The sequence below is a fragment of the Grampus griseus genome (assembly GCF_964374135.1).
Source record: "Grampus griseus genome assembly, chromosome: 4".
NCBI lineage: Eukaryota > Metazoa > Chordata > Mammalia > Artiodactyla > Delphinidae > Grampus > Grampus griseus.
The window spans coordinates 142,491,073-142,518,784 of NC_138997.1; the positions used below are offsets into that span (position 1 = coordinate 142,491,073).

General features: G+C 49.9%; 1 protein-coding gene across 4 annotated transcripts in view; it reads left to right on the plus strand.

Annotated features, from left to right (window-relative positions):
* Nucleotides 1-375: 375 nt before the first annotated feature.
* Nucleotides 376-27,712, plus strand: part of TNIP2 (TNFAIP3 interacting protein 2) — a 31,781-nt gene continuing 4,444 nt past the window's right edge. The window contains exons 1-6 of one of the 4 annotated variants that reach the window (XM_082652673.1): nt 376-674; nt 19,670-19,954; nt 21,793-21,882; nt 22,631-22,897; nt 23,003-23,122; nt 24,422-25,176. In XM_082652673.1, coding sequence (XP_082508799.1) covers nt 396-674; nt 19,670-19,954; nt 21,793-21,882; nt 22,631-22,897; nt 23,003-23,122; nt 24,422-24,685 — 1,305 coding nt within the window. In that variant the 5' untranslated portion in view covers nt 376-395 and the 3' untranslated portion in view covers nt 24,686-25,176. Of the gene's footprint in view, nt 675-9,985; nt 10,192-19,669; nt 19,955-21,792; nt 21,883-22,630; nt 22,898-23,002; nt 23,123-24,421; nt 25,177-27,712 lie in introns of those variants that run through there. The other 3 variants (XM_082652674.1, XM_082652676.1, XM_082652675.1) reach the window with 3 other exon arrangements.

A 27,712-nucleotide genomic window follows, 5' to 3' on the forward strand; every position in this document is an offset into this window, starting at 1 on the left:
GGCCCCTTCTTTCCCTTCCATCAGTAACCACATCGCAGGCCGTTTGACCCCTCTCCTCGCCCGGGCCCGAGTCTCCGAAAGCTCCCCGACTCGAGGCGATGGGGCCGGTGGGACACGCCAGTCACCCGCGGGCGCAGAGGCCGCGGACCCCGGGCGGGATAGGACTGGGGCGGGGCCACGTTCCCGGCGGCGGGCAGGGCCTGGCATCTCGGCGAGGGGCGGGGCTTGGCCTTTCGGCGGGGGGGCGGGGCCTGGCCTTTCGGCGGGGCGGGCGGGCCCGGGATCTCCGCGGGGGGCGGGGCGCGCCGGGAAAAGTTCCGGGAAGGTGGGCCTCCCGCCCAGGCCCGGCGCGGAAGTTGCCGGTGGTCAGTACCCTGTCGGCCAGGCCCGCAGCCATGTCGTCTGGGAACGCGGGGTCTGGCGGGCGGGAGGGCGCCCCGCGCGCCGCTGCCGCGCTCTGCGGCCTGTACCACGAGGCGGGGCAGAGGCTGAGGCGCCTGCAGGACCAGCTGGCCGCCCGGGACGTCCTCATAGCGCGCCTCCGCGCCCGTCTGGCCGCGCTCGAGGGGGACACGGCGCCGTCGCTCGTGGACGCGCTGCTGGAGCAGGTGGCGCGCTTCCGGGAGCAGCTGCGGCAGCGGGACGGCGGCGCCGCGGAGGCCGCGCTGCGCCAGGTGCGGGGCGGAGGGGCCGCAGGCGGCGGAGAGGCCGCAAGGGGGCCGCGCGAGCCACGCTTCCTCGGCGCGCGGGCCGCGTGCCCGCCGTGTCCCCGGAGTGCGTGCGCCCGTCGGGCGTGAGGGCTGTGTGGTCTGGTTGGGTCTGAGCGGTTTGTGTCTGGGGGGTTCTGGGCGGGTGCGCGCCGCGTTAGGCCTGAGTGTGTCGTGTCGGGTTCTGAGGGGTGTGTGTTTGGGTTACGTAGAGGGTCTGCTCCCTCGCTGGCTTCTGAGGGTTGTGTCTGTCCGTGTGGGTTCTGAGTGTCGTGTGGGCTCACGCTGGGTTCTGAGGGCTGTGTGTACCTGTGGGTGTGAGGCTTGTTTTGCCATTGTCGGTTCTCAGGGGTGTGCCTGTCGGTTTTGGTTCTGCGTTGGTTCTGAGGAGTGTGTGTCTCTGAGTTGCGTGCTGGAGGGTGTGTATGCCCATTTCTGTTCTGGGGGTTGTGCACCTGGGTCTAAGGGTTGCTGTGTCCGCGTTGGTTCTCGGGTGTCCGAGTGATCTGCTCCCATGTTAGGTCTGAGGGCTGTGTCTTCCCGTGTTCAGCTCTGAGAGGTTTGTGCCTGTGTGGCTTCTCAAGGGTGTGTGTCTGTGTTGGGTCTGAGTGGTGTGTGTCTGTGTTGATCCCGGATGTGTTTATCCCTGTTGGGTCTGAGTTGTGTGTGTGCCCCTGCGTAGAGTCTGGGGCTGTGTCTGCGCCCATGGTGGGTTCTGAAGGGTGTGTTTCCTCAGTCGTGTTGAGGGGTGTGTGTATGTGTTGATTCTGAGGGTTATGTGCTCACTCTGGTTCTGAGGGCTGTGTGCCTGTGTTGTGTTTGAGGGTTACGTGTGTCCATGTTAATTCTAAGGCGTATGTGTTTGTGTTGGTTCTGAGGCATGTTTGTGTGTGTTGGAGTCTGAGGAGTGGAGTCCTTGTTGGTTCTCGGGTGTGTGTGTTCATGTTGTGTCTGCGGGTTATGTGTCTGAGTGGTTCTCAGTGGTGTGTCTGTGTTGGGTGTTGAGGGTGTGTGTCTGCTCTGAAGGGCGTCTCTGCATGTGTTGGGTTCTGAGCAGTGTGTTCCCGTATGAGTCTGAGGAGCGTGTACCCCGCTGGTTTCTGAAGGGTGTATGCCTCCATGTTGGGTTCTGAGTGGTGTGTGTGTGTGTGTGTGTGTGTGTGTGTGTGCGCGTGCGTGCACGCCTGTCTTGAGTTCTGAGGGTATGTGTGCCTGTTTGGACTCTGAGAGGTGTGTATGTGTGTTGGGTTCTGAAGGTTGTCTGTCTCTGATGGTTTTGAGGGTTGTGTGTGTGCTGGTGTTAAACCTGATGGTTGTGTACCAGGTGAGTTCAGAGGGGTCTGCTCCCATGTCGGGGAGGAGGGGAACGTGTACCTTTCTTGGGTCTGAGGGTTGTGTGTCTGTGTTGGGTTGTGGCGTGTGTACCTGTGTGGTATATGAGGTGTGTGAGCACTTGAATTGGGTTCTGAGGGGTGTGCTCACCTGTGTTGGGTCTTCAGTTTGTGCCCGTTTTGGGTTCTGAAGGATGTGTGTGCATGATCAGTTCTGAGGGGTCTGTTGCCGTGCTGGGTTTTGAAGAGTGCGAGTGCCTACACTGGGCTCTCAGGGGTGTGTGTGTGCCCATGCTGGGTCTGAAAGGTGTGTGTACCTTTCTGAGGGGTGTGCGCCTGTGTTGGGTCTTAGGGATGAGTGTGCATGTTATTTGTGTTTGGGGCGTGTGTGCACCTGGAAGGTTCTGTGCACGTGTGTGTTCGTGTTGAGTTCTGCATTGTGTGCGCAGACATTGGGGCTGGGTGTGTGTGTGGGACATGCGTATAGGCTCCTGGTGTGTGTGTCTGAGTTGGGTTCTTGGGTGTGTTTGTGTTGTGTTGGGTTCAGGGCCACATGAGCCACAGTTATGTTCTGGATCTCCTTTAGCCCCAGCTGTGAATGTATCTTTCAGTAGTAACACTCCTGCTCTGCTGGGAGTGGTGACAGAGTGGGAGCCTGCCAGAGTGTCTGATAATAGACTTAAATCCTTACTTTTCCTCCTTCATATCCTTGTCAGCGATATTATGTCTATCTGTGTGAAATATTAAACACCCAGATCAGGAGTGAGAGTAACAGTATTTTTCTACAACAGTTTGGAAGTGCCCCAAACATTTTGGTGAACTCTGGTCTGTTATCCCATTCGGTGCATAGCTATTATCTGGGTTTTCCCAGGAAAGGAATTAGGCCTGCAAAAGACAATTTTCACTTCCAGGCTTGACCCTGCAGCCGGATTTTAGAGTGAAAAAGAGGCACGCCTTTTTTTCTTTTAATAAAAGTAATTTTGAATATCTGAAAAATAGAGGAAAGAATAAAGAATAAGATAACCACCACCATCCCACCACAGAGAGATGACCACAGAGCATAATCTCGTGGCCTCTTCCCTGCCTTTCATTTAACCGTAGGGTATGTATCGACTTGGCGTGTTAGAGTTCAAGCTGTCTATACAGTTTTACTTAATGTCATGTCAATATTTTCTCATCTGCATCATTTTAAACGCCTTTAGAAGCCAGATGTCTTCCTCGCTCCAGCTGTCTCCCTTTTCCTGGGCAAGGTGGATTATTACTCATCAGGGCAGAAGGAAGTCACCTGGTCTGCACCCCTGATCTTAGTGTCATGGACACCAGGAGCCATAGATGAGTGTAGATTGGGGACCAGAGCACATCCTACCCAGAACAGGACTCCGCTTGCAGTCTGGTGGCCATTGGTGCTCAGTTGACATGTGTCCCCAGCATCCTGTGGCCCCAGAGCCTCTAACCAAAACCCAGACAGAGCCAGGTCTGTCATCCTAGTACTACTGGTCCTTTCAGCGTAGGTTTTTTTTTTTTTTCTGTCTGCGTTGGGTCTTCGTTGCTGCGCGCGGGCTTTTTCTGGTTGTGGCGAGCGGGGGCTACTCTTCGTTGCGGTGCGCGGGCTTCTCGTTGCAGTGGCCTCTCTTGTTGCAGAGCATGGGGTCTAGGAGTGTGGGCCTCAGTAGTTGCAGCATGCGGGTTTAGTAGTTGCGGCATGCGGGCTCTAGAGCGTGCAGGCTTCAGTAGTTGTGGCTCATGGGCTCCAGAGCGCTGGCTCAGTAGTTGTGGCGCACGGGCTTAGTTGCTCCGCGGCATTTGGGATCTTCCCGGACTAGGACTCGAACCAGTGTCCCCTGCATTGGCAGGCAGATTCCTGACCACTGCACCACCAGGGAAGTCCCTCAATATAAGTTTTGTTTTAGGATTTTAAATTATTTCAGGAGCAATTTAATATCTGATGTCTTATGCAATTAAATATTTGTTGCTTACCCCTACATCTTTCTGGGGTTGGTCAGAGAACCTGGGGAGGAATGGAGATGTTTATCACCTCCCAGAGGCCCTGGATTCACTGAAGTAGCTGTGCAGCGTGAAAACAATGAGAGGAATTGGTCAACAGGTTGGTCTCATCAGTGGCCATGTCAGCCAGCTGGTTAGGAGCAGGGACCCTGGATTGGTGAGGGCTGAGGGCTCCCAAAGAAGATGCTGAGGCTCACAGGTGTGGATGGACTGCCAGGTGACCAGTGCATCTGTGGCCAAGGTGTAGCCAGTGTGTGATGGGACCAGATCAGTCTTGAGAATTCTGGTCTTTTTTGCCACCACAGTGGGACTCAAGACGTTGCCTTATTTGTACCATGAGGCCTGGATGGATGACTCTGCAAAGCTCTTCCAGTTAAGATTTTCTGGAATGATGGCACTGATTCGTTGTGCAGGCTGTAACTGCTCAACCCCGTCTCACCACTGCCTTGGGGACTAGCCTCATGGACCCTGCTTGGTCCTGATGTAGCAACTTGTGGCTTTTCTTTCCCTATGCTGCCATGCCCTCTGTAAGTGGAACAGCGTACACTCTTTACAGTAGGTTATATTAGGTTTTGCGTGCGTGTGTGTGTGTGTGTGTGTGTGTGTGTATGTATTGTGTGTTTATTGTGTGTTTGTTTTTACCATCTATCGTCATACCTCTTTTGATCTGTACAACTGAAGCTCTATACCATTAAACATAATTCCCCACCTCCCTACTTTGTCCCCTACCGACCCCTCCCCTCCCCACCCCCCACTGGCAACCACCATTTTACTCTCTGTCTCTATGATTTTGACTACTGTAGATACCTCCTATAAGTAGAATCATGCAGTATTTGTCTTTTTGTGACTGGTTTATTTCACTTAGCGTGATGTCCTCAAGGTTCATCCATATTGTAACATGTGTCAGAATCTCCTTCCTTTTTAAGGCTGAGTAATACTCCATTATAGGTATAGACCACATTTTGCTTATCTACTTATCTGTTGATGGACACTTGGGTTGCTTCCATGTTTTAGCTCTTACGAATATCACTGCTGCTATGAACATAGGTGTGCAAATATCTCTTCGAGATCCTGCTTTCAATTCTTTTGGGTGTATACCCAGAAGTGGAATTGCTGGATTATATAATAATTCTATTTTTAATTTTTTGAGGGACTTCCATTCTGTTTTTCCACAATGGCTGTACCACTTTACATTCCCACCGACAGTGCACAAGGGTTCAAATTTCTCCACATCCTCACCAATATTGTTATTTTCTGTGTTTTTGATAGAAGGCATCCTAATAGGTGCATGGTAATTTAGTACAAAATGATTGTAGTTTTGATTTGCAATTCCCTATAATGATTAGTGATGCTGAGCATCAATTCATGTGCTTACTGGCCATTTGTATATCTTCTTTGAAGAAATGTCAAGTCCTTTGCCCATTTTTGAATTGGGTTATTTTGCTGTTGAATTTTATGAGTACTCTACATTCTGGATACTAATTCTTATCAGATATATGATTTGTAAATATTTTATCTCATTCTGTAGGTTGCCTTTTTGCTTTTACTTGTCCTTTGATGTGCAAAATTTTCATTTTTATTTTCATTAAAAAACTTTCCAATTTGTCTGCTTTTTCTTTTGTTACCTGTGCCTTGGGTGCCATATCCAAGAAATCACTGCCAAATCCTGTGTTATGAAGCTTTCGCCCTGTGTTTCTTCTAGGAGTTTTGTAGTTTTGGGTCTTACATTTAAGTCTTGGATCCATTTTGAGGTAATTTTCATGTATGGTTTAGATAAGGGTCCAACTTCATTCTTTTGCATGTGGATATCCAGTTTTCCCAGCACCATTTTTAAAAAAGACTGTCCTTTCCCCACTGAATCGTCTTGGTACCCTTGTCAAAACCATTTGACTATCTATGCAAGGGTTTATTTCTGGGCTCTCTATTCTGTCTCTCTGGTCTGTATGTTTGTCTTTATGTCAGTGCCACCGTGTTTTGATTACTGTGGCTTTGTAGAAGTTTTGAAATTAGGAAATGTGAGTCTTTCAGCTTTGTTCTTTTTTTTGTTTTTTTTCCTTCTAAGATTGTTTTGGCTATTTGGGGTCCCTTGAGATTCCATATGAATTTTAGGATGAGTTCTTCTATTTCTGCAAAAAAATTGAGCTTTTGTTTTGTTTTTGTTTTTGGGGTTTTTTTTTGGCTGCACTGCACAGCTTGTGGGATCTTAGTTCCCCAACCAGGAATTGAACCTGGGCCACGGCAGTGAAAAACGCCAAGTCCTAACCACTGGACCACCAGAGAATTCCCTGGGATTTTGATAGGGATTGCATTGACTTTGTAGATCACTTTGAATAATATTGACATCTTAACAATATTAAGTTTTCCAATCTGTGAACATGGGATATGTTTCTATTTATTTATGTTTTCTTTAATTCCTTTTAGTAGTATTTCATAGTTTTCATTGTACGAGTCTTTCACCTCCTTGATTAAATTAATTCCTAAGTGTTTTATTCTTTTTGATGCTATTGTAAGTAGAATTGTTTTTGTGATTTCTTTTGCAGATTCTTCATTGTTACTGTATAGAAATACAACTGTTTTTCATGTGTTGATTTGTATTCTGCTCAATTGCTGAATTCATTTATTCTCTCCAACAGGTTTGTGTGTGTGTGTGTGTGTGTGTGTGTGTGTGTGTGTGTGTAATCTTAAGAGTTTTCTACATGTAAGAGCATATCATCTGAAAACAGATACTGTTTTACTTCCTTTCTTATTTGGATGTGTTTTATTTCTTTTTCTTGCCTAATTGCTCTGGCTAGAACTTCCAGGGCTATGTTGAATAGAAGTGATGAAAGCCAATATCCTTTTCTTGTTCTTTTTTTTCCCCAGCTGCGCCATGCAGGATCTTAGTTCCCTGACCAGGGATTGAACCCATGCCCCCTCCAGTGGAAGTCCTCCTTGTCTTGTTCTTGATCTTAGAGGAAAAGCTTTCAGTCTTTTACCACGGGGTATGATATTTGCTATGGGTTTTTCTTATGGCTTTTGTTATGTGGAGGTAGTTTACTTCTGTTCCTAGTTTGTTGTGTGTTTTCATTATGAAAAAGTGTTGAATTTTGTCAAATGCCTTTCTGCATCAATTGATATGATCATGTGTTTTTCCCCCGTCATTCTGTTAATGTAGTGTATTACACTGAACAATCCCTCCCTTCCTCCCTCCCTTCCTTTTTTTCTTTTTGATGAAATATGTTTGTGAACTTAACCACAGCAGAGTAGTATATTACCTAAATCTATGTGGAACAAATCTGGTGAAAAATTTTCTGATTAGAAAAGTCTAATAATATCATTTTCATTTCATTCCAAGGGATTGATGCTGAATCATAGAAAACAAACATCAAACACATAATTGTGCTTCATGTCCCTCAGAAGGCCTCATTCTCCTATCATTATTGTTTACTAGATATTTATCAACAATTATCTAATTGTCTTCAGATATTATAAGTGAGACTCTAATGATAAAGTTAGGAATGTCAAGAACATGATCAATTTGCAACATCTAGAAAGTAGAACCAAAGTACAGATGGAACTAATTCAAGGCCTGTCATACATAATGAAACTGATGCTCAAGAACGGCCTAGTCACTTTGCTAAAATTGGTCTCTGAACCTTCTATACGGCTGCCCAGAAGATAAATATGCTGCACCTCTTATTCTTTTAAACAGCCAAGGATAACCTTAGTCATGTATTTAGTATTACCTTTTCACTGTCTTTAAGAAGAAACCATGATGAAGCTTGCTAAAATTTTCTTGTGAGAAGTTCACAGGGATTTGTAGAACTACTTTGGGCAACAAAACTGGCTCTTTATTAGGCACCAATGAGAAGCAAATATTACACTGAATGTTGAAAAGCTGTGCACTTAAATCTGGTTCTGCCACTTTCTTAGCCATGTTAATTTGGGCAAGTCATTTAGTATTCTAGTTTTGTCACCAGTAAAACTGAAGTAATAATACATAGCTCATAGGGTTATTTATTCATTCATTCAGCCAATAGTTATTTGTTGAATGCCTGTTGTATGCCAGATGTTTTGTTAGGCCCTGGAAATGCAGAAAGGATTGAGAAAGGCAGATTCCTATCTTTATGAAGCTTACATCTTAGTTGAGAAAATAGACATTGGAGAAATAATCCGTTGCCTTTGTGGAAAATAGGACATAGAACACATGTATGGGATATTGTGAGGAACACATGATTTAACAGGTATATACGTATATATATAATAATCTCCTGCACATAATGGGGACTCAGAAGATGTGAATGTCACCTACCATAGCCACTCAGGTGTTTATTTACTGAGCTTGCATTTACTGGGCGTGTTCCGTATGTAAGGGGAATATGTATAAGCAGGCATCGTGGGTTGTATTTTTCCATTTCTCCCAATAAGTATAGTACATTCATTTCACAACGATGTGTACACTATCAGGGTTGCACCAGTAGCAGTGTTAATCTATAGCAGTGTTAATTCAGTGTCATTAGAGTGAAGAGTGCGTAGAGAATAACACAGGAAGTGGCTATAAAATTAGATTGGGGGCAAATTATGATGGCCTTTACTACCTTATAAAGTTGTTAATTGCACATTCTATTAACCACTAGGCTAGGGGAATGCAAAGATGATCAGTATCCAATTCTTGCCCTCAAATTGTGGAATCATACATGGACATACATGATCACTGCTTGAAGCAGGTTGTAAAAGTGCTGGAGGGATGTGTAGTGGGGAAATACTGAACGTAGTGTAAGTATGGAACTAAGCCAACTTAAGTCTCCAAATCAGAACACTGGTATCATAGCGTCAACTGCTATTTTTTTCCTTTAGCTATAATTGACATATAACATTATATTAGTTTTAAGTGTACAGCACATTGATTCAATATTTGTATATATTGTGAAATGACTACCACAATAAGTCTAGTTAACATCCATTGATCATGTTTTGTATGTTTAACCACCCTTGCAGTCTGTGAAAAAAATGCCACTTGTTCATGGTGTATAATCTTTTTAATATGCCATTGAATTTGCCCGCTAGTATTTCATTGAGAATTTTTGCATCAACATTCATAAGGGATATTGGTCTGTAGTTTTGTTGTAGTGTCTTTGTCTGGCTTTGGTCTCAGGGTAATGCTGGCCTCATAGAATGAGTTAGGAAGTGTTCCTTCCTCTTCATTTTTTTTGGAACAGCTTAGGAAGAATTGGTATTAATTCTTCTTTAAATGTTTGATAGAATTCACCGGTGAAGCCATCAGTTCCAGGACTTGTTGTTGTTGGGAGATTTTTAATTACTGATTCAATTTCCTTACTAGTTAGAGGTCTTTTCAGTTTTTGTATTTCTCTGTGATTTGGTCTTGGTAGGTGTTATGTTTCTATGAATTTGTTTCATCCAGGTTATCCAATTTGCTGGTGTACAGTTGTCCATAGTACTCATTTTATAATCATTTTTATTTTTGTAGAATTGTCAGTAATGTCTCTACTTGCATTTCTTTTTCTTTTTCTTTTTTTTTTTGGCCATGCCACGTGGCTTGTGGGATCTTAGTTCCCTGACCAGGGATTGAACCCGGGCCCTGGGCAGTGAAAGCGTGGAGTCCTAACTGCTGGACCGCCAGGGAATTCCCTCTACTTGCATTTCTGATTTTAGGAATTTGAATCTTCTGTATTTCTTTTTGTAGTCTGTCTAGCTAAAGGTTTATCCATTTTGCTGATCTTTTTGAAGAACCAACTTTTGGTTTCATCGATTTCTCTAGTAGTTTTTCTGTTCTCTATTTCATTTGTCTCTGCTCAAATCTTTATTCTTCCTCCCTTTTGCTAGCTTTGAGTTTAGTTTTTTCTTCTTTTTCTAGTTCCTTAAGTTGTAAAGTTAGTTGTTGATTGGAGATTTTTCTTGTTTTTAAATGTAAGGTTTATATATATATATATATATATAAATTTTTTTTTTTTTTTTTCGCGGTACGCGGGCCTCTCACTGCTGTGGCCTCTCCCGCCGTGGAGCACAGGCTCCGGACGTGCAGGCTCAGCGGCCATGGCTCACAGGCCCAGCCGCTCTGCGGCATGTGGGATCCTCCTGGACTGGGACACGAACTCACGTCCCCCGCATCAGCAGGTGGACTCTCAACCACTGCGCCACCAGGGAAGCCCGTAAGTTTTATATCTTTAGATTTCCCCCTTAACACTGCTTTCACTGGATCCTGCAAGTTTTGGTATGCTGTGTTTTCACTTTAAGCATTTGCCTTTAAGTATTTTCTAATTTCCTTGTGATTTCTTCTTTGATCCATTGGTTTAAGAGTGTGTTTTCTAATTTCCACAGTTTTGTGAATCTTCATTTTACTTCTGTTGTTGATTTCTGACTTCATTCTGTTGTGGTTGGGGAGGATATACTTTGTATGATGTCAGTCTTTTAAAATCTTTTGAGACTTAATATGTAACCTAACACATGGTCTGTCCTGGAAAATGTCCCATGTGCATTTGAGAAGAATGTGTATGTTGTTGGGTAGAGCGTTCTGTAGATGTCTGTTAGATCTAATTGATTTATTGTGTTAAGTTCTCTATTTCCTTACGTATATTCTGTTTGGTTGTTCTATCATTGAGAGTAGGGTTTTGAGGTCTCCAGCTGTTATTGTAGGATTGTCTATTTCTCCCTTCAGTTCTGTCAGTTTTTCCTTCATATATTTTGCCTGTCTGTTATTAGGTACGTCAGTGTATATAATTGTTATATTTTCTTGCTGTATTAAAACTTGTATTAATGTATAACATCCTTTTTTGTCTCTTGTAGCGTTTTTTGAAAAAAAGTCTATTTTGTCTGATATTAGTATAGCTACTCCTGTTCGCTTTTAGTTACTAATTGCATGGAATGTAAATATTTTTCCATCCTTCTACTTTCTTTTTTATTTTTAAAATTTTAAAAATTTTATTTTTGGCTGCGTTGGGTCTTCATTGCTGCACGTGGGCTTTTCTCTAGTTGTGGTGAGCAGGGGCTACTCTTTGTTGCAGTGCATGGCCTTCTCATTGTGGTGGCTTCTCTTGTTGTGGAGCATGGGCTCTAGGTGCATGGGCTTCAGTAGTTGTAGCTTGCAGGCTTCAGAGCTCAGGCTCAATAGTCGTGGCGCATGGGCTTAGTTGCTCCACGGCATGTGGGATCTTCCCAGACCAGGGATCAAACCCACGTCCCCTGCATTGGCAGGAGGATTCTTAACCACTGTGCCACCAGGGAAGTCCCCATCCTTTTACTTTCAATTTATATATGTCTTTGGATCTAAAGTGAGTCTCTTGTATATAGCATGTAGTTGGATCATATGCTTTTATCCATACTGCCAATCTCTGTCTTTTAATTGGAGATTTTAATCCACTTACATTTAATTAGTGATATGGATGAAATACTTGTTATTTTGCTATTTGTTTTCTGTATACCTTATAGCTTTTTTTGTTTCTCATTTTCTGCATTACTATGTCTTATGTTTTGTTTTTTTTTTTCTGGTATGCGGGCCTCTCACTGTTGTGGCCTCTCCTGTTGCGGAGCACAGGCTCCAGACGCGCAGGCTCAGCGGCCATGGCTCACGGGCCCAGCTGCTCCGCGGCATGTGGGAGCTTCCCAGACCGGGGCACGAACCCGTGTCCCCTGCATCGGCAGGCGGACTCTCAACCACTGTGCCACCAGGGAAGCCCCACTATGTCTTAGGTTTGATTTTTTAAATTGTGAAATATTTAAATTCCTTTCTCATTTTTTTGTGGGTATATTCTGTAACTATTTTCTTTGTGTTTACCATGCGAATTACGTTTAACATCCGAAAGTTGTAACACTCTAATTTGAATTTATACCAGCTTAACTTCAATAACATACAAAACCCCTGCTCCCTTATAGCTAAACCCCACCCCTTTTGGTTGTTGATGTCACAGAATTAAATCTTCATACATTGTGTGCCCTCAAACATAAATTAATCTTTTAAATGCATTAGTCTTCTAAATTATGTAGGAAATAACGTGTGGAGTTACAAATCAAAATTACAGTAATACTAACTTGTAGACTAAAAATTTAAAAAATATATATTTATATTAGTCTCTTAAATCATGTGGAAAACAAAAAAGAAGAGTTATAAACTGTTGTTACAATAATACTAGCTTTTATAATTGCCCAAGTCTTTACCTTTATTGACATCTTTATTTCTTCATATAGCTTTGAGTTACTGTGCTTTGAGTTAGTGTCATTTCATTTCACTCTACAGGACTCCCTTGAGCATTTTTTGCAGGGTAGGTCTAGTGGTAACAAACTCCCTCAGCTTTGGTTTATGTGGGAATGTCTTAATTTCTCCCTTGCTTTTGAAAGACAGTTTTGCTGGATATAGGATTCTTTCTTTCTTTCTTTCTGGCTGTGTTGGGTCTTTGTTCCTGTGCGATGGCTTTCTCTAGCTGTGGCAAGCAGGGGCCACTCTTCATCGCGGTGCGCGGGCCTCTCACTGTCGCGGCCTCTCTTGTTGCGGAGCACAGGCTCCAGATGTGCAGGCTCAGTAGTTGTGGCTCACGGGCCCAGTTGCTCTGTGGCATGTGGGATCTTCCCAGACCAGGGCTCGAACACGTATCCCCAGCATTGGCAGGTAGATTCTCAACCACTGAGCCACCAGGGAAGCCCTGGATATAGGATTCTTGGTTGACAGTATTTTTTCTTTTTTGAAGTATTTATTTATTTATTTATTTATTTTATTTGGCTGCATCAGGTCTTAGTTGGAGCACGTGGGATCTTTGTTGCAGCATGCAGGATCTTTTGTTGCAGTGCATGGGCTTCTCTAGTTGTGACGTGCAGGCTTCTCTAGTTGCGACGTGCGGGTTTCTCTAGTTGCAGCACATGGACTTCTCCCTAGTTGTGGTGCACGGGCTCCAGAGTGCGTGGGCTCAGTAGTTGTGGCACGTGGGCTCTCCAGTCGTGGCACACAGGCTCTAGAGTACATGGGCTCAGTAGTTGCCGCGCGTGGGCTTAGTTGCCCCACGGCATGTGGGTTCTTAGTCCCCTGACCAGGTATCGAACCTGCGTCCCCTGCATTGGAAGGCAGATTCTTAACCACTGGACCACTAGGGCAGTCCCCAGCTGTTTTTTTTTCTTTTAGCACTTGAATATATAGGCCCACTGCCTCTGGCTTCCAAAGTGTCTGATGAGAAATCTGCTAATCATATTAAGGATTTCTTCTATGTGACATGTTGCTTCTCTCTTCTTTCAAGATTCCTCTTTTTATCTTTTGCTTTCTAAAGTTTGATTATAATGTGTCTTGGTCTTTTTGACTTCATCATACTTAGAGTTTATTGAGCTTCTTGGATGTTTAGATTCATGTCTTTCATCACATTTGGGAAGTTTTCAACCATTATTTCTTGCTTATTTATTTATATGTATTTATTTCTGTGTTGTGTCTTCATTGCAGTGCACAGGCTTCTCATTGCTGTGGCTTCTTGTTGTGGAGCACAGGCTCTAAGTGCATGGGCTCAGTAGTTGTGGCTCACAGGCTCTAGAGTGCAGGCTCAGTAGTTGTGGCGCATGGGCTTAGTTGCTCTGTGGCATGTGGGATCTTCCCGGACCAGGGCTTGAACCCATGTCCCCTGCATTGGCAGACGGATTCTTAACCACTGCGCCACCAGGGAAGCCCCAGCCATTATTTCTTCAAGTATTCTTTCTACCCCTCTCTCTCTCGCTTCTCCTTCTGGGACTCCCACAATGTGTATGTTGGTGTGTTTAATGGTGTCCCACAGGACCCTTAGGCTCTGTTTACTTTCCTTGAATCTTGATAATTTTCATTGTCCTGTTTTCAAGTTTGCTGATTCTTCTACTGATCAAATCTGCCTTTGAGTACCTCCAGTGAATTTTAAAATCTCAGTTAATGTACTTTTTAGCTCCACAATTTTTTTGGTTTCTTTTTAGGTTTTCTATTTCTTTACTTGTATTTCCATTTTATTCCTACCTTGCTTTCTTGACTTTCTCCATATCTTCTTTTAGTTTTCTGAGCGTCTTTAACATGGTTGTTTTAGAGTCCTTGTCTAGAAGATCCACCATCAGGTCTTTTTCAGGGACAGCTTCTGTTTTATTTTTTCCTTCGAATGGGCCATATTTTCCTGTGTCTTTGAGTGCCTTGTGCTTTTTTTGTTGTTGTTTGTTTAAAACTGGACATTTGGGTGCTTCCCTGGTGGCACAGTGGTTGAGAACCTGCCTGCTAATGCAGGGGACATGGGTTCGAGCCCTGGTCTGGGAGGATCCCACATGCCGCGGAGCAACTAGGCCCGAGAGCCACAACTACTGAGCCTGCACGTCTGGAGCCTGTGCTCCGCAACAAGAGAGGCCGCGATAGTGAGAGGCCCACGCACCGCGATGGAGAGTGGCCCCCGCTTGCCACAACTAGAGAAAGCCCTCGCACAGAAACGAAGACCCAACACAGCAAAAATAGATAAATTAATTAATAAACTCCTACCCCCAACATCTAAAATAAATAAATAAAACTGGACGTTTGGATCTAGTAATGTGGTATCTCTGGAAATCAGATTACTCTCCTTGCCTAGGATTTGCTGTTTTTGTTTTTCTTTGGTTGTTGTAGATCGTCTCTGTACCAAGGATCAGCCTGAGGCATAAATTAAGGTTTTCTCAGCCTGTAACTGGGAATGTGTGGTCACTTTCAAGTTTTCCCCTTTTATGTAGTTGCTTTTGAATATCATAATCTTTAATGTCTGGCTCCCTGAAGCAGAAAAAGAAAAATTAAAAGGGGAAGGAAAGGGCACTGGCCCTTTAAATCCAGTAGCACTTCAGCTGGAGGGGGAGGGTCCTATAGCAATGGGGGAGGTGCAACAATGGCCGCCTGCCTGTTTGGCCACACCTCTGTGATCGGAAGTGGGACGCAGAGGTCAGAGCAGATACCCAGTATTTGGAGGACAGGGTCTTTTTTGCCCACCTTGGCTCCTGCAAGCTGTGTGTAGGCTGTTCCAGAAACAGGTGTATGGCCTCCAGTGGCATGGCTAGGGGTGGGATGGGTAGCTGCTACTGTAGGAAGAGCTGAAATTGACTGAAATTAACCTCAATTTACTGTCCAAGTGCTCAGATGGAAGTTGCAAGTCTTTAGGACTTGAGATCCAAAACAGTCACACTAGACAGATTTCTGCCAGTGCACTGTTTTTCAGGTGAGGAGAAGATTCCCGGTGCTCCCTCCTCTGCCATATTCCCAGAACCTTCCAGGCCGTGCTCGTTTTTGTCCTACCTGTTTGCCTGCTCCCCCCTGCACTCTTCCAGTGGGGAGGAGGTGTGCTGCGTCCTCATCAGTGCCTCCCCTGCTACACCTTCAGCGCATGGCACTTGTGGTGAAGGCCCAGTGAATTGACTTTTCTTAAATTCCCTGCTTGCCCCTGTTATCTTACTCCCCCTTCAGCTGCTGCTGCAGTCTGCACATGGCCAGCCACTGAGAGCTGCCCGGGGAGGAGAGAGGAGAGGACTGTGCTGGGCTGGAGAGTGTCTCCCCCAGATTCCTTTCCACCTGGAGCCTGTGATTATGACCTTATTTGGAAGTAGGGTCTTTGCAGGGGTAATAAATTTAAATGAAGTCCTACTGGCCTGGGGTGGACCCTAATCCAGTGACTGGTGTCCTTATAAGACAGCCATGTGAAGTTGGGGGCAGAGATTGGAGGGAGGCATCTATAAGCCCAGGGTTACCAGCAACCAGCAGAAGCTGGAAGAGACGAGGAAGCATTCTTCCCTAGAGTCCCGGAAGGCACATGGCCTGCTGACACCTGGATTTTGGACCTCTAGCCTGTGAGAGGATACATGTCTGTTGTTTTAAGTTACCTAGGTTGTGGACTTTGTTACGGCAGCCCGAGCAGACTAATAAAGGGATGAAGTCCAAGAGGCTATGCCTCCTTTTTTTTTTTTTTTTTTTTTTTGCGGTACGCGGACCTCTCACTGTTGTGGCCTCTCCCGTTGCGGAGCACAGGCTCCGGACACGCAGGCTCAGCAGCCATGGCTCACGGGCCCAGCCGCTCCGCGGCATGTGGGATCTTCCCGGACCAGGGCACGAACCCATGTCCCCTGCATCGGCAGGCGGACTCTCAACCAGTGCGCCACCAGGGAAGCCCTGAAATCACAGCTTTTGATTTGAATAACTCTAAAATGTAGTGAAAGTCCTCTCTCAGGGCAGGTCTCTCTTTACCATCCGTGTCTACTCCAGGTACACTTCTGAGCCACTGTGGAGGGCGACTAGGTCCAGCTCGGGGGAGTGTGGCGTGTCTATCCCACCAGTAGTGACAAGGCCACCCCAGAGCTGTGATGCTGGCAGGGGGAGACAAGTCCAGGCGAAGGGTGGGCCGTGGCGGGCCTGGCATCTGTGACACTGGAGGGAGGGGCTCCTGCTGCGTTTTCCATGGTAAGGACGTGGGACAGGGGCCTTGACCAGCTGGCACTGCCTTCAGAAGCGGCCAGTTTTTAAAGAGAACAAATAAATCCAAGGCCAGGAAACAATCAGCAGTGAGAGCCTGAGCTTTCGTTGGGGTTTGGTGTTCTTTTTCCTGTTTATGGTATTTTATGCTAAGAAGGCTGTAGTTGGTTCTCAGCTCTGTGAATGCCCCATCGCACTGTGTGGACGTGGCTTCACCCAGACCAAGTGACTTTGCACCAGCCGGCAGCCCCAGCTATGTGGACAGGCTCAGAAGGCCACGCGTGGTGGCCCCCAGCACCCCCTTCCCAGTCCTGCAGGTGCAGCCTGGCGCCGAAGGGCCGTCTGCTGGGAGGAGGTATGGATGCCGACCGGCCAGCTTGCAGAGAGACGCCTCTTCTCCTCCTTTGGTTCAGGGGTGAGGTCGTCGGGGCCAAAAGGTGGAAAAATGAAAGTAATGACCTTCCAAGAGTGGGTCTCACCTGGCTTGACTGGTACCCCTGAGATTGTGACATCTGTGAGTCGAGGGCAGGGAGGTGTGATGGCGTGATGGAGTGCCAGCGCCACACGCCTTGGAGCGGAAGTCCCAGTTGACAGGCTCATTCCCAGTGATGTGTCACACCCGTCATCACCAGTCCTGCTACTTCTTCCGCACTCGGTGGTGGACATTTCCCACTTGCCGGGGCCTGACCTCCTCATCTCCCCCGCCGCCCTCACGGTCTGCCTCGCCATCTGCCAGGCCTCTGCTCTTTCCTGTTTTGAGTCCCTGTTGTGAAGTGCAGATCTAGAACAGCCTCTTCCTCTAGGCCTTTGCTAAGAGAGCCAAACCGGTCACTCTTACTGCAGTTTTTCTTCTTTCCTCTCTTTCTGTTCATTTCTAGAGCGAAGTCCAAGGAAAATGGGAAGGAGAGGAATCTTACGCACTCCCTGAGGGAGTTCCCTGGCGGTCCAGTGGTTAGGACCCGGCGCTCTCACTGCCAAGGGCCTGGGTTCGATCCCTGGTTGGGGAACTGAGATCCCGCAAGCTGCGCAGTGCGGCCAAACAAAATTCCTGAGAGAGGGGGAGGTTTCCAGAATGATTTCTGGGTCACCTGGCTGGAGTGGTTCGGTCACACGCTGGGCTTATCCATGAATTGGTTATCACAGGTGCACGGGGTGTCTGGGTGCAGGAGCGCAGGGAGCGGCCCTTGCCTCGTGGATGCGCGCGGGCCCAGGGAGCCGGGCTGGGACCCGGAGACTGGCTGTGTTCCTGAGATCCACCACTTGTTGTTTTATTAATTTATTTTGTTGAGGTATAGTTAATTTACAATGTTGCATTAATTTCCACTATACAGCAAAGTGATTCAGTGACACACACACATGCATCTATACATTCTTTTTTGTATTCTCTTTCATTACGGTTTGTCACAGGATATCGAATATAGTTCCCTGTGCTATACAGTAGGACCTGGTTCTTTACCCATTCTCTATATAATAATGTGCACCTGCTAATCCCAAACTCCCAATCCATCCCTCCCCCTTGGCCACCACAAGTCTGCTCTCTACGTCTGTGGGTCTGTTTCTGTTTCGTAGATAAGTTCATTTGTGCCATATTTTAGATTCCACATATAAAGTGGTATGATATGGTATTTGTCTTTCTCTTTCTGACTTTATTTAGTATGATCATCTCTAGGTCCACCCCACGAATTATTTCTTAACCCCAGTCTTAACCCAGCCATGTGACCTCTGGGCATTTATCCCGTGGCTGTATTTGCATAAGGGCACAAGGAAGCAGCCACATGTCTGCCAGCTGAAGGTGTGTGTTCAGTAAATCTGGAATCTGTTGTGAAGCTCCAGGCTGTGGTTGAAAAGAACAAGGCAGGTTCTGTGCTGCTGTGGAATAAGGTATATTGCTGAGGAGGAGAAAAGCGTGTTGTAGCATCCGTTTGTGTAAAAGTACATGTGTCATAGATGCTTATAAACACTCTGGAAAGGTCCGTGCCCAAATAGTGAGTAGTTGCCTCTGGCGAGTGAAGCTGGGGGCAGAGGAGCTGCTGGGAGAAAGGAATTGAAGTTTTCATTTGCTTTCCTTCTGTATGTTTGAATTTTTTATAACCATGCACATGTTTTCATTTTAAAGCAGGTAAGAGAGTAGTAATTCAGGGTTCCGTTAGTAATGTTGGCCCTGTATTCCATTCCACTGTGCTAAGAAGCTTCTCGGTTCCTGGGGTCCATCCCTCCTCGTGAGCACGCAGGAGGTGAGCTTGAGCGCCTGCGTGGAGCCCAGATCCTTCTCCTGCCACTTCCTCACGTGGAGCTCAGGCTCAACCCTGACTTTTCTGAAGCTGTTTTTTCATTTGTAGGATGGACTGGTTCATCCTGCTTCACCCCTCTTATGTACTGTTTATGCTGGTGATTACTTTGAAAATGGGAAAGCACAAAACTAAGGCTGGGTTTAAAGTAAATTGTAATTTTAAGGACTTTTTTAAAAAAATTAAGTGGGGTTGGGTATCTTAGTTTCCTAGAACTGCTGTAACAAAGTACCATAAACTGGGTGGTTCACAACAGCAGATGCTTCATCTCTCGGTGTTCTAGAGGCCGGAAGCCCCAGATCAGGGTGTCGCTGGCAGAGATGTGCTCCCTCCGAGGCTCTGGGGGAGGGGCCTTCTTTTTGTCTCTCGGCTTCCGGTGGCTGTCGGCATCCCTGGTTTTCTTTGGCTTGCGGACACATCACTCCAGTCTCTGCCTCTGTCGACATGTGGCCGTCTTCTGTATCTGTGTCCATGTTTCCTTCTTCTTATGAGGACACCAGTCATTGGATTAGGGTCTATTCTAATCCAGTATGACTTCATTTTAGCTCAGTGCATCTTCACAGACCCTAATTCTAAGTAAAGTCACATTCCCAAGTATCGGGGGTTAGGGCGTGGGCATATCTTTTGGGGGGCTACCCGCTGCAGTGGAGTTTCTACCCTTCTCATCAAGAAGTATTTGGAATTGCCGCACTTAGTAATTTGATGATGTAAGATCTAACATTATGAATTTGCTCATGAAAATAGAATTTTAGATGAAGTTTCAGTTAGAACTTTATGGGCTGAAAACTCCAAAGTTAATTATTCGTTCAGAAGCCAACCTCCAAATGAGCGCGTTTATCACCTCCTGATGGGTGTCCGTGCTGGACTTCTGCTCTAGGAATGTTTGTTCCTGATATTGCTTCTTATAGTCAAATCAACTGTGCTTTTAAATCTGCCCCTTAGGAAATCGAGAGACTTTCCGAGCAACTAGAAGAAAAAGAGAGGGAGACGAAGCAGCTGATGAGCCAGCCGGAGCGGGAGCAGAAGGAAGTGGCCCTGCTGAGGAGAGGCGCGGCCCAGAAGGGGCGGGCCCCGGCCGCCAGCGACATCCTGTGCCGCTCCCTGGCCGACGAGACGCATCAGCTGCGCAGGACGCTGGCCGCCACCGCCCACATGTGCCAGCACCTGGCCGAGTGTCTGGATGCACGCCAGCGCGCAAAGGGGGACGCGGGGGAGAGGAGCCCCGAGGTAGGCTGCGGTGTCAGCACGCCACGGTGCGGACCGAGGTGCAGCAGGAGGCCTCGTCTCGCGCTCAGGATCCCTCAGCCGTCATGGAGGTCGAGGGGCGCCCAGGGCCCCCCCTGCTCTCCATAGTGAGGGTTGCAGCAAAGCCCGCCCATCCGGGGATTTCTTCTAGCACGGTGGGAGGTGCAGAACGTGACAGGGAAGCAGGTGGCCTGCGTCACCAGCTGCCACCCCCAGACCTGCAGGTGACCCTGGTCCTCGTGGGGAGATGGCACTGTGGTCTCATCAGCCTTCGCTGAGGACGAAGCAGTCAGAGCAGGGGCGGGAGGGGTGTCCTGAGCAGGTGCTGGCACGCGTGCAGGCGGGCGAGGGGCAGCGCCTCCAAAGGCCGCAGGTGGTGAGGAATCTGCTGGGCGGGCCGGGGCGGGGGAGGGCTCCATGTGTCTCAGCAGGGCTGGCCTCGCCGGGGCCCTCCTGCAGTGAAGGGAGGACACGGAGCCCTTCTGTGTACCTGGCGCTGTGACCCCTGGCCAGGCCGTAGGCAGGGTGGGGCCAGCAGGGAGGGAGCCGGGCCGGGGTCAGGGGCAGGCGGCCTACAGGACTGCGTGGAGCTGGGCTGTGGCTGTGTGCGCGGTCTGGTGGGGAGGGGACAGTGTGGTTTCAGCATCAGGAATTCCCTACCTGGGAGATCAGGGGGCTCCTGGCTGGGGGTGTTGGGAGCACGGGGCGAGGCTGCCTTCCCTGCCTGTCTGATTCCACGCAGTGCACACCCTGCCCCGCCCAGCCCAGATTACTCTTTTCTAGGCAGTTCTCTGATCCTCAGAGGCTGCAACCAGGCTGACTCAGAAACGCGGGGGAGGCGGGGACAGGCCCTCCAGCCCCTTAGCAGCAGCTCCACTGGGAAGCCCGCTGGGGAGAACCTTGGTCTGAGAACCGGTCTGAGAACCGCCCGTCTCCGCGGGTGGATTCCACGAAAAGGGAACCTCAGAAAGCACACAGGCACATTTCAGATACCACAGTGCTCTCTGGGGGCAGGCTGTGACTCTGGGATTTTGAGTCACTGTGTCATTTCCCTCTGGGGATTTGAACACAGCCGCACGTTGTGTTTGGCCCGGGCAGGGGTGGGGCCGGAGCTCTTAACAGGCTCTACATCCGCGTCACTTCTCAGCCCTGGACTCGGCTGAGTCACCGGGGTTTCCCGGTGCCCGCTGGGTTAGGACGTGTAGTTCCCTTGTCATTCGAGGGGAATTCTCAAAAGTACCGGCACCAGCATACAGCCCACCGTACTGTTAAATGCACTGGATTCCTAGGATTCAGATGGACTTTTCGGCTAGCTCTGCCCACCGCCGTTAGGGCTGGTTTGGCACGTGGGTTTCCAGGCATGAGTCCCAAGACCCCGAGTGAGGCACGGGTGGACTGCCGTGTACAGAATCACTGAGGTCAACCCTGCTTGCGTGACGTGACACGACAGTGTGGTGGGCCCAGAGGGAGGGAGCCAGGTCCCTGGCCGGGCCTGCTCCTGGCGGCCCTGTGGCCCTGGGCTGGAAGGTTCTCTGGTGGACGGTGAGATTAAGCTTCCTGCCCTCCCGACTCCCGTGATGATGGAAAGTCTCAGGCATGAGAAGATTGAGCAAGGCTTGGCCCCAGCGTGGGGTGGGCTCGGGCGGGGCGAGGACCACCCCTCCCCCACCCTCGGGAAGGGGCACGTCCCACCTGCCGCAGTGCGGGCTGCAGTGACCATCTGCACCCTCAGTCTCCAGGTGTGGCTTCCTACCCTCTTGCCGCACACGACAGTCACATTCGGTGACACGGTGTCTGCTCTCCGTCCCTTTCTTATGCAGCCAGCGTGTGCAGATGGGGACGGCTCTGTCCACGCGGTTGTTGCGAAGTTACAGGAGGAGAATCGACTGTTGAAGCAGAAGGTGACTCACGTGAGTGTCTGTTAGATGCCCCTCGGGAAGAACTTCCCCTCACGGCCCGCAGATGAGGGTCCTCTCCTCGGCTGTGCCCAGGGGTTGCCCCTGCCCTCAGGCCACTCCGGCTGATATGCGCAGTCCCTGTAGGCCCGACATATTTGCCTGAAAGGACACGTAGAACACGCCTGTCATTCTCCGGCCCCAAGTTAATTCACATGTGGATAAATGAGGTACAAGAATTACTGTCAAGTACAGCTTTTACGGTGGGAAACTGTAGCAAGTCTGCTTCTGTCTACGGCAGTTGTTTGTGGCCATTGTTGCCACGTCCTAGTGTCCCCTCTGCACAGAGCAAACTGAGACTTTTTTTTTGGCCTTCATTCCTTTTATTTTTTTAAAATTAATTAATTAATGTATTTAGTTTTGGCTGCGTTGGGTCTTCGTTGCAGTGCGCGGGCTTCTCATTGCTGTGGCCTCTCTTGTTGCGGAGCACGGGCTCTAGGCGCGCAGGCTTCAGTAGTTGTGGTTCATGGGCTTAGTTGCTCCGCGGCACGTGGGATCTTCCCGGACCAGGGCTCGAACCCGTGTCCCCTGCGTTGGCAGGCGGATCCTTAACCACTGTGCCACCAGGGAGGTCTCCTGAGGCAACTTTCATTTAAGGGGAGACTCACTCTGCTCCTTGTTGCTAGTGAATAGCTTCACAGTTCAGGTTGGCTTGAGAGCAGGTTCTCAGCCGCTGCCACCGTGAGCGTTCCGGCCTCCTCAGGTGGAAGACCTCAATGCCAAGTGGCAGCGCTACGACGCCAGCAGGGATGAGTACGTGAGGGGACTCCACGCACAGCTGAGAGGGCTGCAGGCCCCCCTCGAGCCTGAGAGGCCCTCCCCGCCCGAGCTGATGAGGAAGGAGATCTCCCGGCTCAACACACAGTTGGAGGAGAAAATCAACGACTGTGCAGAAGCGAGGCGGGAGCTGGAGGCCGTGAGGAGGGCCCGGGACGCCGCGTTGGAGCGGGTGCAGATGTTGGAGCAGCAGGTGCCCCCCACCCCGGGGCCGGGTGCTGGGGGGCGCTGGGGGCCTTTCTCTGAGCAGAAACGGCGCTGCCGTCTGACAACCGGTTGAGTGTCTGTCTCCTCACAGATCCTTGCGTACAAGGATGACTTCACGTCGGAGAGGGTTGACCGGGAGCGGGCTCAGAGTAGGATCCAGGAGTTGGAGGAACGGGTGGCCTTGCTGCAGCGCCAGGTACCCTGCAAACAGGTAGAACGGAGGCCCATCTCCCCCGGTCCAGGCTGGGCGTTTTCTTCGTGTTTCTTTCATCGGTTTCAATCCCTTTCTGCGTCTGCCGAGACCTTGATTCTGTGCTCCGGGCAGAGCCGTGGTGCCCGGTGCCTGGGGCCTGGTGGCAGAAAACCTCCCTGTCGTACCGTGTGTGTCTGTAGAGGATGTTGGCGTGGTGGCGTGTGACCTCAGGGGTGGCTGTCGTGCCTGTCCTGCACCCAGAGGGCGCGTCCTGGGCCTCGGGCTCCCTACTGGGAGCTTCGTGCACGTGTGTCCCCTCCTCGCTGTGCTGCAGGGACCCTGGTCGCCCTGTCACACACACGCAGCCCCTGAGGCTCCAGGCGTCTGCTGGCGCCCCCCAGCTCACAGCCCCCGTGCACGGAGATGGGCCGTGCAGGCGGGCAGGCCCCGCAGCTCACTCTGGGCTCCGTGCCGCCCCGCCACAGGGGGTGCTTCTTGGGAGGCCGGGCCTGGGTGGGAACTGACGGTTTCTCACTGCAGGACCCGGGCGCCCACACGCCTCTTCCCTGTTCCTCCCTGGTTCCGTCCAGAGCACCCGACACACATCCTCCTGAGGGGCTAGCACCCTGGCGGGGCGGGGATGCCGAGCTTACCCCGGAACCACCCTTCGTGGTTGGTGGGAGCCATCCTCAGTGCCCCATCCTGCGTGGCTGTGGACCCCACTGGTGGACAGAAGGGTGGCCCGGCCTGCCGAGGCCCGGGGCCTGTGCACCGAGTGGCCTCTGAGCCCCTTTCAGCTGCGGCCTGTGGCCGTCGAGCTTTGGGAGCACTGCTCGGCCCCTGGGCGACACCCCGGGGCGGGCGGTGGTGAAGCTGTGGGCCAGGAGCCAGGGTCCCGCCGCCTGGGCTGCGGCTCCCACACGAGGCGTGATGAGCACTAGGGGTCACGGCGCTTCGGGGCTGACGTCGGGGGCGATCATGTCGGCCGTGCCACGGGCACCCCTGCTGCCTCCAGAGACCCCCCCCCCCACCCACCCAGGAGGGACGCAGTTTGCCAGGCTCCCTCTCTGCACGGCGGCGTGTGGGGTGAGTCTGCTGGGGCCGCGGCGGGGGTTGGGGGGAGTGCCGCCCCCCACCCCCCCAGCTCGGGCCTGTTCCTCTGTGAGCACAGGCAGGAGGCTGTTCACGGAGCACGTCCTCATTTGGGCCCCAGCACCAGGCAGAGCGAAGGTGCACGTCCCACTGTGCAGCAGGTGTATCTCTGGTTGCTGGAGCCTGAGGCCAGCCTCCTAAGCTGACCCTTTGCCTTTTTTCCAGGATCCTCGAGAGCCAGGCTCTTGCCGGGTTCATACTGGGGGCAAAACTCCCGGGTACTTAGAGACTGACGCTTCGGAGCTCGTGGCACCCGGTGGCTGGAGGCCTGGGACGGGATCCCAGCGGCCAGAACTCCCCGCAGAGGGCGGGAGCCCCGGAGCGACCCAGAGAGGCCAGGGGGACCTGCAGTGCCCTCACTGCCTGCAGTGCTTCAGCGACGAGCAGGGGGAGGAGCTCTTCCGGCACGTGGCCGACTGCTGCCAGTGAGCCCTGCTGGCCGGCGGCCCGGGGCCCGGGGGTGCTCCCAGCACGCAGCAGCGAGACGCGGGGCCCCCAGAACAGGCTGGGGGTGCTTCTGAGCCTTCCCCTTGGTCCCCCTTGGGTCAGGGGGCACTTCCGGTGGGGCTGGAGGGAGAGGTGGGGTTGGGAGCATTCGTGCCCAGGAGGGCTCAGCCTCGCCTCTGGTGTGGAGTTTGACGTCCGAAGCTGTCAGTCAGGCTGAGGCCGTGCGAGACATGGCGCGGGGTTCTCCCGGGCCCGCAGGACAGACCTGTCCCAGCCGCACCTGGGGATGCTGCAGGTCACTGGGACAAGGTGGCTGCCCGTGGGAAGTGCGCCCACGCCCACCAGGAGGCGTGCACAGCTGAGCACTGTGCCTGCGCTGAAATAAGGCTGCACTGCAAGAGTGGGTGCTGCATATCCGGAACTTAAACGTGTTTATGTCACATTACTTATTTTTGTAATAAATGCACTTGCTACAGCGACTGCTGCGAGTGTGCGCTGGGGGCTGGGGTGCAGGGACCCGGCACCATTTCCATCTGGGCCTGAGTTACACCAGCCGGGGAGGAGAAACACACTTTCTTACTGTTTGTCACCTGTTTGTTTGTTAGGGCATCCCGAGGGGGTGGTCAGCGGGAGGCCAGCCTGCCCAGCACTCTGCCGTCGGCCTGTTTTAGCTCCAGCCAGGATGTGAAGCGCTGGGGGTGAGGCGGGAGGAACCAGGCGCCTGGCGAAGGCAAGAGAGAGGCTTGCAGGGCAAGGACTGCGTGCATAGTCCTGGTGGGGTCAGGGCTGTGTGACTCAAGTTAACCTTCAGAACGGTCGCAGGAGGTAAGTACTTCTATCGATCATCCTCAACACAGGTGTGGAACATGAGGCACAGAGGGGTAAGGTCACTTGCCCAAGATCACAGTAGCAGGGGACAAAGCTAGGATGTAAACCCAGGCCATCTGGCTCCTGAGCCCACATTCTACTTCCCAACGTGCAGGAGCTGCCGGCACGGTGAAGGGCCAGCATTGGGTGCATGTGCTGTCCCTCCTGCCTGGAACACTTGCTCACCCTCTCCGCTGGCTAAGTAGGTCCTCCTCCAGTTGTAGTTCAGGCGTCAACTCCTCTGTAGGATCCCCGCGCACCCCACTTTCCAGGAGCCCGACTGGAAGGGATCAGTCGCTGCGGCGTGGGTGATAGAACGTCACAGGAAGCCTCCGTCTCACTGCCCTGAGGAGTTGGAGGAGTTTGGAAATAGATGGGGACCTCCCGGAGAGAAGGGAGCTGCAGAAGGGGGAGCCCTCAAATCCTTGGCTGACCCCTGAACTGTGCGAGCTTAGCGTAAGACTCCAAGAATCCTGGGGCAGGAACAGCGGCTGGAGGGCAGGATGTGCTGAGGAGAGCTCCCAGCGGCTGTCCACCATAGGGTGGCAGTTCCGAAGTTGAGTCCCTTGGGGTTAGAGGGGCTGGAAAACCTTGGTTTTCCTTTGAAACCCTCAAAGGGCCACATTTTAGGAGTAAAGTTGACATCTTAGGGCCAAATCAAAACAGCCCTGCTCTTCCAGGCAGCCAACCAGTAATTCACTGGCCTGTTGGAACAAAATCCGGCTTTCTTCGGAGCCAGGACCTTGTACTATATTAACCACAGTCCAATACACAGTAAAAAATACTAGACATATGGGAAAAAAGGCATAATGAAGATATATTCACGCACACACAAAGATATATTCACACAAATACAAGCTAACAAAAATTTATATCCAGCAGATTGTAAGACAAGAAAAAAGTATACTGTGGAAATTACTCAGGCTAGAGGGAAATGATTCTGGATAAAAACAAACATAGAAAGGAATGAAGAGCATGGGAATGGGGACTTCCCTGCTGGCATAGTGGTTAAGACTCCATGCTTCCAATGTAGGGGGCCCGGGTTTGATCCCTGGTCAGGGAACTAGATCCCGCATGCATGCTGAAACTAAGAGTTCGCATGCCACAACTAAGGAGCCCACGTGCCGCAACTAAGGAGCTGGCAAGCTACAACTAAGGAGCCTGCGACTAAGACCTGGCACAACCAAATAAATAAATAAATATTTTTTTAAAAAAAGAGCATGGGAATGAGTAGATATGAATGAATATTGACTGTTTAAAACAATAATGTTGGGACTTCCCTGGTGGCGCAGTGGTTAAGAATCTGCCTGCCAATGCAGGGGACATGGGTTCGAGCCCTGGTCCGGGAAGATCCCACATGCCGTGGAGCAACTAAGCCCGTGCGCCACAACTACTGAGCCTGCGCTCTAGAGCCCGCGAGCCACAATTACTGAGCCTGCGTGCCACAACTACTAAAGCCCGCACGCCTAGAGCCCGTGCTCTGCAACAAGAGAAGACACTGCAGTGAGGAGCCCGCGCACCGCAACCAAGAGTGGCCCCCGCTCGCCGCAACTAGAGAAAGGCCATGTGCAGCAACAAAGACCCAACGCAGCAAAAGAACAACAACAACAAAAACCCCCAATAATGTCTTGAGGGTTTTAAAACATGCAAACGTGACCACAAGAACTTTCTAGGTGAGGGACGGGAGTGTTTAATGAACTTATACAAGTGTAGGGTTTTTGCATTGATTTGTGGTGGACTAATGAACTAAGGAAGCATAATCTCTAGGGTAACCACTAAAGAAGTAATGAAAATATCTAATTAGAAGGTTAATAGAACAGAAAAATGTTTTTATTAATCCAAAGCAAGACAAGTTAGGAGAACCAAAGGGATAAAGGAGAGACGAGACAAAGAGCAGCTGGAAGATGGTAGACTTAACCAACTGTATCAGTAATTACATTAAAATAAATGGACGGTGGGATAGGGAGGGTGGGAGACGCAAGAGGGAGGAGATAGAAATATGGGGATATATGTATAGCTGATTCACTTTGTTATATGGCAGAAACTAACACACCACTGTAGAACAATTATACTCCAATAAAGATGTTAATAAAAATAAACAGACCAAACACTCTGATTGAAAGACAGTGACTGTCTTACTGG